General features: G+C 36.9%; 1 protein-coding gene across 1 annotated transcript in view; it reads right to left on the bottom strand.

Annotated features, from left to right (window-relative positions):
* Nucleotides 1-12,679, bottom strand: part of CUL5 (cullin 5) — an 89,808-nt gene that overhangs the window by 52,869 nt on the left and 24,260 nt on the right. Inside the window, exon 3 of the mRNA XM_070624828.1 lies at nt 4,452-4,551. Coding sequence (XP_070480929.1) covers nt 4,452-4,551 — 100 coding nt within the window. The remainder of the gene's footprint in view (nt 1-4,451; nt 4,552-12,679) is intronic.

The raw sequence follows: 12,679 nt of genomic DNA, 5'->3' as shown, positions 1-12,679 counted from the left end.
ATAAAAACAAACACATAGATCAATGGAACAGAAGAGAGAGCCTAGAAATAAACCCACACATATATGGTCAATTAATTTATGACAAAGAGCCAAGAATACAAAATGGGGAAAGAACAGTCTCTTCAATGAGTGGTGCTGAGAAAACTGGACAACCACACACAAAAGAATGAAACTGACCCACTATCTTACACCAAATACAAAAATTAACTCAAAATGGATTAAAGACTTGAATGCAAGACCTGAAACCATAAAACTACTAAAAGAAAATATAAGCAGTAAGCTCCTTGACATTGGTCTTGGCGATGACTTTTTGGATTTGACACCAAAAGCAAAGGCAACAAAAGCAAAAATAAACAATGGGTATTACATCAAACTGAAAACCTTCTGCACATCAAAGGAAACCATCAACAAAATAAAAAGGCAACCTACTGCATGGGAGAAAATATTTGCAAATCATGTATCTGATAAGGGATTAATATCCCAAATACAGAAAGAACTCATACAACACAACAGCAAAAAAAACCCCCACAAAAACCCCAATCCAATTAAAAACTAGGCAGAGGATCTGAATAGATATTTTTTCAAAGAAGACACACGGACGGTCAACAGGTACATGACAACATGTTCAACATCATTAATCAGCAGGTAAATGCAAATGAAAACCAGGGTGAGGGGCTGGCGCCATGGCCAAGTGGTTAAGTTCGCACACTCTGCTTTGGAGGCCCAGTGTTTTGCTGGTTTGGATCCTGGGCATAGACATGGCACCACTCATCAGGCCATGTTGAGATGGCATCCCACATGCCACAACTAGAAGGACCCACAACTAAAAAATATACAACTATGTACTGGGGGAATTTAGGAGAGAAAAAGCAGAAAAAAAGAAGATTGGCAACAGTTGTTACCTCAGGTGCCAATCAAAAAAAAAAAAAACCATGGTGAGCTATGACCTCACACCTGTTAGAATTAAGGCTATTATTTATTTATTTATTTAGAGGAAGAGTAGCCCTGAGCTAACATCTGCTACCAATCCTCCTCTTTTTGCTGAGGAAGACTGGCCCTGAGCTAACATCCGTGCCCATCTTCCTCCACTTTATATGTGGGATGCCTACCACAGCATGGCTTGCCAAGTGGTGCCATGCCCACACCCGGGATCCAAACTGACAAACCCCGGGCCACCAAAGTGGAATGTGCGCACTTAACCGCTGTGCCACCAGGCCAGCCCCAAGGCTATTATCAAAAAGACTAGAAATAACAAGTGTTGGTGAGGATGTGGAGAAAAGGGAACCCTGGTCCACTGTTGGTGGGAATGGAAACTGGTGCAGCCACTATGGAAAACAGTATAGAGGTTGCTCAAAAAATTAAGAATAAAACTACCACATGATTCAGCAATTCCACTTCTGGGTAACCATCCAAAGAAAATGAAAACACTAATACTGCATGATTTCACTTATATATGAAATCTACAAACAAAACGAGCTCATAGAGACAGAGAACAGACTGATAGTTGCCAGGTGAGGGGCAAAATGGGTGAAGAGGGTCAAAAGGTACAAACTTCCAGTTATAAAATAAACAAGTCAGGAGGATGTAATGCACAGCATGTGACTATAGTTAATAATACTGCATTGCATATTTGCAAGTTGCTAAGAGAGTAAATCTTAAAAGTTATCAAAGAAAAAAATTTCATAGCTATGTATGGTGACAGGTGTTAACAAAACTTACTGTGATGATCATCTGCAATATATACAAATTTCAAATCATTATGCTGTACACCTTTAATATAAAGTAAAATCTCAATTACACCTCAAGTTAAAAAACAACAAGTGCACAAATGTTCATAGCAGCATTATTCAAAATAGACAAAAAACGGGAACAACTCAAATGTTCATCAATGGCGAACAGATAAACAAAATATGGTATAGCCATACAATGGAATACTATTCAGCCATAAAAAGGAATGAAATACAGATAAATGCTATAACAAAGATGAACCTTGAAAACATTATCGTAAGTGAAGAAGCTAGTGATGAAAAGCCACATATTGAATGATTCCATTTATAGGAAATCTCCAGAATGAACAAATTCATAAGGATAGAAAGTACATTAGTGGTTGCCAGGGTTTGGGGGATGGGAGCATGGGGGAATAACTGCTAATGGGTACAGGCTTTCTATCTGGGGTGATGAAAATGTTCTAGAATTAGGGGGTGATGGATGCACAACTTTATGAATATGCTAAAACCCACTGAACTATACACTTTAAAAAGGTGAATTCTGGAATGTGAATTATATCTCAATTTTTTTAAAAGATGGAGTATATTTCTCCACCACTGGAGTTTGGGCTGGTCCTGCGACTCACTTCAACCCAAAGAATGCAGCAGATGTGACAATGTGAGACTTTTGAGCCAAGACCAAGAAGAGGTATTATAGCTTCCACTATCACTTCAAAGGCTAGTTTCCTTGAGAATGAGAAACCACATGAGGGAAGAGATGCTCAGATGGAAGCCAGCACCAAATACCAGGTATGTGAGAAAAGCTCTCTCCAACCATCCAGTCTTTGCAGAGTCGCCAGCTGACTGCTGCCAGATTAATAAACTTAGGTGAAATCAGGTGAGCCTAACCCAAATTGGTAAACCCCAGAATTATGAGCAAATAAAAGTTATGTTAATCTAAAAAAAAAAAAATTCAATATCCTGATAACTTTCAAAGCATTGTACATTTATTTTTACTTCTCTTTTTTGCCATTTTTAAATAATGCTACGATAAACATTTTAATGTATATTGCCTTTCCTGTTTGGGAGATTTGGTCCTTCTTAACAAGATAAGCTCATTAGTCTAGTAATTGACTAGTAAAATACCTCACAAAGCTAGATTTTCTTTCATTCTTTCTTTTTTTTTGGTGCGGAACAGTGGCCCTGAACTAACATCTGTGTCCATCTTCCTCTATTTTGTATGTCAGTCACCCCCACAGCATGGCCTGATGAGCGGTGTGTAGGTCCATGCCTAGCATCCGAAGCTGAGACCTGGGCTGCTAAAAAGGAGCATGCCAAACTTAACCACTATGCCACCAGGCCAGCCCCAAAGCTAGATTACAAGCTTAAAAATCTTTTAAAGTCACACACCCATGTCTGGCATTGCTACTCCTACAATTGCTCTGAATTAGTGGCACTAAATCCTATCCTCAGGACATTCCAAACTTTACTGGGTCATGTTATAGTGAAACCCTTAACATACATTGTTTTCTAGTGTAAAGTATATTTTTAAACATTTGTTAACAATATGTAAAGTGACTCTTTATGAGCCCATTTCCAGAAACTGAAGAATAAAGCTCTGTCAATTTGAAACAAACATGATTTATCTCCACCAAAAATCATACAGATAAGCTGATATGCTTTCTAAAACAAGTGGAAACTATTTCTAAATCAGTTCTAGAAAAATACAGTTTTGATTAAATTGTGATACTGAAACATTTAATTTTTCCAAGAAAAGCCTGAAAATATGATTTATTTTCATTAAAAAGATAATTTTCTAGAAAAATTTTTTTGAAATCATTTATGAAGACAGCAGAATTAACATTGTTAATAAACATTTCATTTTGTAAGTAACACTGAATTCTTATTTCATCATGGTAGTGGCTGGCTACAAGCAGGATTAAATATATCAATCATATACTCAACTTCAATATCTTCAAGTCATATATAGAAAAAATTCATTTTTAATTCTAGCTGTTAAGCAGCTATTAATATTTAACAAGATTTCTAACAGACAACTTTTACTAATGTTGTACAAGACACTGACGTAAAAATTCAACCAAAGAATAAGAAATTCTGGCTCTCTAGTCGTCAAATGTCATTTCACAGAAAGGAAAATAATCTCATGTCCTTAGGCCCTTCTTCAAAGTGGTAAGGGATGTGTGAGTGATGCCACAGTAGATTCGAAATAATACTTTACCTCTGAATTTTTTCCAAAAGATAAAGGTGTTAGACAAATAAAGACAAAACAAACAAAACTAGCTCTTGCAAAACTGACCTAATGCCTAAATGAGCTCTGTCTTCATTTTAATAATATTAAATACCTATACAGTCAGAGAAGTATCTGGAATTGAAGAAAATTACTGTCAACTTGAGAAAGAGGTATTAGGAGAAAAAAATAGACTTATGTGGACTGATGTATGGCCAAAAAATAATGGTGGTGGGGACTTCTAAAGAACATATAAAAAACAGAATTCTTTATAGCATCTTTTAATTGAGGATAATAATGTACTCTCTTGAAAGAAATGTCACTGAGGGGGGAACAAAATCAACAAACGACAATCATTAAGTCATTAAAAAGTTTCTTTAACAAATGTGTCAAAAGTCAATGTGATATTTTAAAATTACTTCAGGAAGTCTTACACTCAAAATCAAAAAATATGATATTTTCTGAGTAAAGTCTTAATACAAAGATGCAGAACTTACTGCCTGGGCTTGCTTAATAAACTCAAGAATATCTTCTTTTAAAGCCTGATGAATTTTTGCTGGGCCTTTATCATCCCACAGACAGACTGCATGCACATCCCTGTAAAAATAAGGCAGGTAAGCAAACATTAACACTGGAACAAGAACAAAGACAATTTCCATGTTTTAATACAATTTCCATGGATCGTGCTAGACCAAACTAAGCGTGCTTGAATCCATTCACATGAACCAAGCATTCTTTGTAAGTTGTCACACACGTGTTTCTATTTTTACTTTCTTTGTCATTGTTTTCCTTAAATCTCTGCTACCTGCTGTATAAAATATTTTTAATTATAAAAGCATGTTCCCATCTCCCAATCCCACTCTATAAAGTTAACTACTATTAATATTTTCATGTGCAAAGACAAGTATAAATCCTTTTACTTCTTTAACACAATATATGTAAACTATTCCATCTTTTTTAAAAAAATTAGTAATTTAAATTCTATTACAGCGAATCTCCTAGCTCCCCCCATATATTCCTTACACTTATACATCAATTATCACTGTCTCCTTTATTTAAAAAACAAAAAACAAAAGTTCTCATAAATTGGTGTACAAAAATTTGAACTTTCAAAGCTGACATCTTACCCAGGTCATTCATTATGGAAATATATTTAATATTAATTCATGTTCACAAAGTTAATTTCTTAATTACCAAGCTGCAGAGCAGGGAAACATAAGAAAAGGACAGAGTCTTATATTGAGGATTCTTCTATTCAAAAAATGTTCCCTAGTGACTCATTCAGCACCTTATAAGCCCCTGCTAAAAAAAAATGTCAAAGAAATCAAAATAAAACATCTCCAGAATTGTAACTTTATAACAATGGCCACATAGTTTGTTTTATATTCAGATTCTCAGGAACATCATTATAACCCAAAGTTTTGTCTACATATTAATTTGAACTTGCTTTTGTAATTTGTTAAATTCAGCTTAATAGTGGTATCTGGCCCAGTGGTATCTGCCTAGGATGCAGTAAGAATGGAAGTATTTGTTACATAACAACATAGTAGGTAACATCTGACTGCCTACTACATGCAGATAACACTCCAAGCTGTTTTAACTCATTTAACTTTCATAGCAACTCTGAAGTAGTACTATTTTTATCACCATTTTACAGATGGGGAAACTGAGGCAAAGAAAGGTTAAGTAACATTCCCAAGATTATAAAGCTAATATAGAACCAGGCAATTGAGCTCCAGAGCCCACACTAAACCATTTCTCCAAATTTATTCTTGCACCTCTCCAATCCATTCAACAAACAGCAGCCAAAGTGATCTTTATAATCAAATCACATCATATTATTATTATTATTATTTTTTTTAAGATTTTATTTTTTCCTTTTTCTCCCCAAAGCCCCCTGGTACATAGCTGTATATTCTTAGTTGTGGGTCCTTCTAGTTGTGGCATGTGGGATGCTGCCTCAGCATGGCTTGATGAGCAGTGCCATGTCTGCGCCCAGGAGTCCAACCAACGAAAGACTGGGGCGCCTGCAGCCGAGCGTGCGGACTTACCCACTTGGTCACGAGGTCAGCCCCTAAACAAACACATTTTTTAACACACCAAATACAAGTTGTAATATAACTTTTTAAAACATCATATTATTTTTATATTTAAAATCCTCCAATGGTTTCCCATTGTTCTTGGAATAAAGTACAAACTGGTTAACTGACCCCTATAATACCTCTGCAATCTCACCTCACGACTAAAGGAATCTATAGTCTAAAAAGAAGAAACTGATACAAAAATAGATTGATTATAATTCAGTATGTTTACAACTATTATGCATATAAACACAAGATGGTTTAGAAACCCAAGGAGAGGGCGAGGGTGAAAGTGAGAGGTAAAGAAGAAAAGAGAAGCCTCCCTGGAAGAGTTGATTCCTCAGCTTAATCTCAAAGAACAAGCAGGAGTTTGCCAGGCAAAGGTGTAGGAGGGTGGGGAAAGGATATTTTATGAAGTAACAACAATATGAGTAAAGAATTGTGGAAAAGACCTATAAAACAGATCAACTCCTTAAGAGCCAGATTAAAGAAAAATACGTAAGTATAGGGATGAAAAATGAGATACACATAAGTAAAGTATACTACTTATAATTCTATGGCAGCAAATTTCTAAACCTAAAGGAAACTGAAATGAAGTGTGCAAATACATACTTTGTCTAATTCCCAATTTTAAATAGAATGCTTCCAACATTACATTATTGGGATGATGTCTGCTGGTAGTATACTTATAGATGACCTTTACCAGGTTAAGAATAATCCTTTTAGGGGGCCAGCCCCGTAGCTGAGTGGTTAGGTTCTCACGCTCTACTTCGGTGGCCTAGGGTTTCACCAGTTCAAATCGTGGGCGCAGACATGGCACCGCTCATCAGGCCATGCTGAGGCAGCGTCCCACATGCCACAACTAGAAGGACTCACAACTGAAAATACACAACTATGTACCGGGGGGCTTTGGGGAGAAAAAGGAAAAATAAAACCTTAAAAAAAAATAAGAATAATCTTTTTACTTTTCTATTTTATTTTGGAAAGATTATTTATCTCTATGTTTTTCTTCATCTTCTGAGATGAGATTTCTGATATAATTTTGTCTTTCTATTTGTTTTCTGAGTTCAATTTTCATTTCATTTCCTTCTACTTTTGTTGATTTCTTTCCCCAGCTTTTGAATTTTTGATTCATGATTTTTTTAATAACCCCAAATGGTTGTGTGAGGATACTGAACTCAGTTTGCAGTGCTGTGTTTGTGTTCCATAGTTTCATAGGTGGTTTCTGTGGGACAATTTTTATCAACTAAAACGTTTTGATTTGTACTTTTTTGTAGTTTTGGATGGATGATGTCTGCTTTTTTCTATTTATATTCATTTTATGGTCAGGATTCCTAGTTCAAGAGCCCCTCCTTCTGTTTAGTTTAATAAAGCTCAATTTCTTTAATGGCTGATGTTAGTAATGGTGGAGGAAAGAGTACTTGTTTCACTTCTGCAGGATCGGTCAATCCTCTAAATCCCTGCCTATTTGAAAATATGTTCATCTTGCCTTAAACTTGATTAAAAACTCGACTAGGTATAGAACTACCAGATTCAAAATAATTTTCCTTCAGACATTAAGGGGAACCTCCTACATCCAATTTGGCCAATGAAAAAAAGAGTAGGGACTGTTTTGTTTGAAAGGTAACTGTTTTTTTTCTCCGCAAGAATTAGGATTATTTTCTTTATTCTTGGAATTCTCAAATTCCTTAAGGAAGTGCCCAGCCATGTTTTTTAGCACTTCAGTATGAAGACTTGTAGGGATGGGTGGGAAAGGACAACAGTTTTTAGCCCTGGGAAATTTTCTTCTGATACTTTTGGACTATATTGCCTCCTCTACGATTTCTGTTCTCTCCTTCTAGAACTCGTTTTAAGTAAAAGTTAACCCAATTCTAGATCTATCCTCCATACTTCTTAACTTTTATTTAATCTTCCATACTCTGTCTTTGCTCTACATTCAGGGAAAACTCTTTGGTTTTAATTTTCAAATTACTAATTTAGTGTTTTTTTAATTATTTAGCTCTTTTATTTTTTATTTCAAAGATCTCTTCTTTATTTTGACTATTTCATTTTCAAAGTAATCTCTTTCATTTTATTCCCCTTTAATGATATAAACTGGAATTTTTTTTTAGCTGTTTTCTAGACCCAGCATCATCTCTTTCCTCTAACTCTCAGATACAGCCTCTAAGATGGCCCCCAATGACCCCTGCTCCTGGTATTCATATCCTTGTATAGTTCTCTCCTACAATGTATAAGCATTTGTCCGTGTGATCAATTGCATATGACAGGTGAGATGGTTTGTCACTTTGAAAATTATGTCATAAAACACCATGACTTCTGCCTTGGAAGCACTCTCTCACTCTGGGGAAAGCAAGCTGCCACACTGTAAATAGCCTTATGGAGGGTTCCACCTGGTGAGGAACTGATCAGCTAAGAGCCAAGACCTGCATGTGTAAGCCTGGAAGAAGATCCTTCAGCTCTAGTGGAATATAGGTCTAGATCTTTTGCCAAGAGCTTAACTGCAACCTCCTGAGAGACCCTGAGCTAGAACTAACCAATTAAGTTGCTGCCAGATTCCTGACCCTCAGAAACTGTGAGGTAATAAATGTTTGTTACTTTAAGCTGCAAGGTTTTAGAGTAATGTGTTATGCAGCAATAGATAACTAATACACAAAGACACAACAGAAGACTATTATAATCATTCAGATGAAACAGAGGAAAAAGACAGTTGGGATGGAAAGAAGTTCAAAGATATTTAATAAAGAGCTGTGAAACCTAGCAATCAACTGGGTATGAAGGGATGAAAAAAACTGGAGGTTAATGGTAGCTTCCAAATTTTTGGTTTGAGAGCAGGAATAATAGATTTTCATTATTCTAAATTTGGAGTACTTATGGAACTTAAGAGAGAGACATAAGCAGGAAACAATAGGCCACCTGCGTCTGGGAGCTCAACTCAGGAGAATAATCTGGATTGCTTATATAGATATGAGAACTCAGGTAAAAAAAAAAAAAGGAAAAAATCAACATTAAAGGTACACACAAGGGTAAGTCAGCTAAGGTGACTGATATGAGGCAGACAGGAGATAGCAGAAAAACCAGGAAAAAGTGCTGTCAAAAACAGCTTACAAAAAAGAAAAACATATTTTAAAATCACTTATAGTAAAGATGAACTTTCTGAAAAATAAGGTCTCGCAAGTTGAAAATAATTTACTATTTAATTCTGGCTTCAATTTCACAAACCAGAGTCAAACCAAACAACACGTATCTAAAGCAATGGTTCTCCACAGAGGGAGGTATTGCCCCCTCAGGACATGTGGAAATGCATGAGAGCTTTTTTTTGTTTCAATAAGAGGGGTACGGAGAGAAGTACACAGGGAGTGTCCACCACTAGAGTTTACGAGGGTGAAGACCAGGGGTGATAAACATCCCAGAACATGCTGGACAATCTTTTATAAACAGCCAAAATGCCAACAGCACTCCTACTAAGAAACAATGCTAGAGATTATCAGAAAAGGGGAGCAAATAGTCAATGTAGTTTAATACCATACATTATTTTAGTACCTTAGAATTAGAAAGATATAAGTAACCTAAATGTTATTAATTAATATGGTTAAACAGGCTAAAATTTGGAAAGGTTTTAATTAATGTGGGTCTTGCAATTTTGGTGATGTCGTAAGATGTACAGGAATCCTTTAACCTCTTTAACATATTGAAAAGCCTTGGGTAACTCCAAGAAGATCAAGGATTTTTTAAAACCATGTGTTGAGGCCACTAACTGTAGCAAGTGCAAGGTTATTGACTATTTCTACTTAGAAGAATACTTTAAGCAGAGAAAACCATCACACACACTATGCTCCTTTTCCCAGTCAGGAGTCCACAGAGCACAAGCATTATTCTAGATGATAAATCATATAATCAACACAAATTGGCAAAAACAAACAAAAAAATCACACCACATTCAACATATTATTCATAAAAGTTTAATCAAATAATATAAGAAAAATATATGTATACGTGAATGCTATAAAGTTTTACAAGGTCTCACCTGTTTCTTATTGAATTCTAATTTCTCAAAAGGCAGAATCCTGGATATAAGTTAATTAATATCATGCAACAAGTTCCATGTTATTTAGGGAAATTAGACTATTTTCTTAGGTAATAAAGAGAAAAAATGAGCACAACAGCTTTATGTGTATAGATTATTCAGTCACACATCTACAACTCATTGATACAGTATTTCACTAGTGCACAAAGAAATAAGTATAGCAGGTCTGAGACAGCCTCCTATAACTTAGGAAGCCATGGTTGCAAGGTTGGCCCTTGGCTGGCATCTGTAACTTGGATTTTGGGAGAGTTCTCATCATTTCCTGATAAGAATGGCTCACTGTGCCTAAACTGTTTAAAAAATGTCAAAAATCTGATTTATGTTGAACACTTGGCTTTTCATCTAGAGTCTGAAATCTAGGATCATAACAGGCAGAGGCTGCCTATGTGACTAGCCTCCAATAAAAACCCTAGGCACTGAGTCTTTAATGAGCTTCCATGGTAGACAGCATTTCGCATGTGTTGTCACAAATAGTTTCTGGAGGAATTGAGTGTATCCTGTGTGACTCCACTGGGAGAAGATGCTTGGAAACTTATACCTTGTTTCCCCTGGACTTTGCCACATGCCCCTTTGTTGCATTCTGCTTTGTATCCCTCACTGTAATAAGTCATAGCCATCAATACAACTATATGCTGACTCCCATCAGTCTTCCTAGTAATCACTGAACCTAGGGGTGGTCTTGAGACTGCTGAGACGGCTGGTGTCAGAAGTGGAATTCACTAGAACAACTCTGACTCACTGAAACATAGTGGAAGCATTGTATGGGAAAAGAAAGGCTGAAGTGGTAGGATGATGAGCCTTTGCTGCTTGGGTGGCTATGAAATCATCCATGGTATGAAACTGCAGCTGAGGTGCTATCTGTTGTGAGAGGTAAGAGTTACCTATGAAATGTGAAAATGATAGATCTAACCCTAGGAGAATTGGCTCGTTCAATCCCCTGGTTGCTTTTGGCCATGCTGACTGAAGCGAGAAGAGAAACAGCACAGCCTGGGTGACACTTTTGGCTTTTGTTCTCACCTCCAAATAGGAGAAGAATATGCCCAAAAGTTCCTTAAGGGAAGTTTTGGGTGAATCAAAAATGTTAAATGTTTGTGTTGCTCCCTCCTCCAAGCATGAGGAAGTAATTGTTAAACTAGATCCCAGGGCTGGAGAAAGCTTTAGATAAACCAAGGGAGAGGAAACCACTTCAGCTGTTTCTTCAGCTTAACTGCTGTTGCAGCAATCCCTTTGTACCCACTGCATTACAGTCTGGATCTCCCAGCAACTGTAACGTTAATGTTGCAAATGCTGAATTTACTTTTAGGGAATTGAATAAATTTGTAATAAGAAAAAAGGGGCAGGGGAGGTTTAAAAGATGGCTTTGTACTTTATGGATACTGTATCTGGATGTATGATAAATAATTATATAAAATATTATATGCTTGTACTTTCAGAAATACTAGAGGGATCATATCAACCAGGGAAAGTTGCAAAATAAAAAGTTTTTCAGGGGCTGGCCCCGTGGCCGAGTGGTTAAGTTCGCGCGCTCCGCTGCAGGCGGCCCAGTGTTTCGTTGGTTCGAATCCTGGGCGCGGACAAGGCACTGCTCGTCAGACCACGCTGAGGCAGCGTCCCACATGCCACAACTAGATGGACCCACAACGAAGAATATACAACTATGTACTGGGGGGCTTTGGGGAGAAAAAGGAAAAAAATAAAATCTTTAAAAAAAAAAAAAAAAAAAAAAAGTTTTTCAGCAACTTCCTTCCTTCTTACTGCTGATGAGGGGATTGGAATTTAAGTTTGACTACTGGAATTTAAGTTCCAGTACTGTTTGAGTACTGGAAACAGAATAAATCTCCAAAATGGATAATTTTTACTATTATTTTTACCTATTGGTGTCTCTGAGAAAAGGGAGACTTCATGAAAACAATGGAAATCTCCAGATAGAAATACACTCTTGGAGTTTTATAAAGCAGTTTTTAGCTGCAACTCAGCTCTTGTGAAATCAGATGTCTGAGCCTTAGAGGCTGATGACTTTCCAGCCTGATGTGGATACTTTTGAGTGGATCAATTTGGATTCTGACAAAAGAAAAAGGGCTTGGAAAAGTCTTGCTTGTCACTTGGACTTGGGACATGACTGTCTGGTCTGCAGTGTCTTGGCTTTGCTGCCACTGAAGAAAAGACGTCGGCTTTTTTTGTAATCCTGAATTCATAGACCCTAATTGGCTGGATTTGACTCTAAACTGAAATCTGACACTGTCTGATATGGAGCTGTTTAAATCTCAGCACAAGCTGTGCTGAACTAAAGCAGGCATATGCTCAATGAACAGGACTTTGATTTGAGGACTGTTGAAGATTTAAGACACCCTCTCTGGAGCCATAAACTGAAAACATCATGGATTCTGGTTGGTCCCTCTGAATCACTTGCAGATGTCCACAGAAAAGGGCTTATTCTCTGATGGAGTCATCTGAAACCAAGCTGCTGATTGGCTCTATCTATCTGATACAGAGACTAAGTACATTCCTAACCTGTGGTTACTGCCCAAAGCTGCCAGCTGGGAGAGGGCACTCTACTTGC

The sequence above is a fragment of the Equus przewalskii genome, chromosome 6 (assembly GCF_037783145.1).
Source record: "Equus przewalskii isolate Varuska chromosome 6, EquPr2, whole genome shotgun sequence".
Classification (NCBI taxonomy): Eukaryota; Metazoa; Chordata; class Mammalia; order Perissodactyla; family Equidae; genus Equus; species Equus przewalskii.
This window is presented reverse-complemented; position numbering and strand designations above follow the sequence as displayed.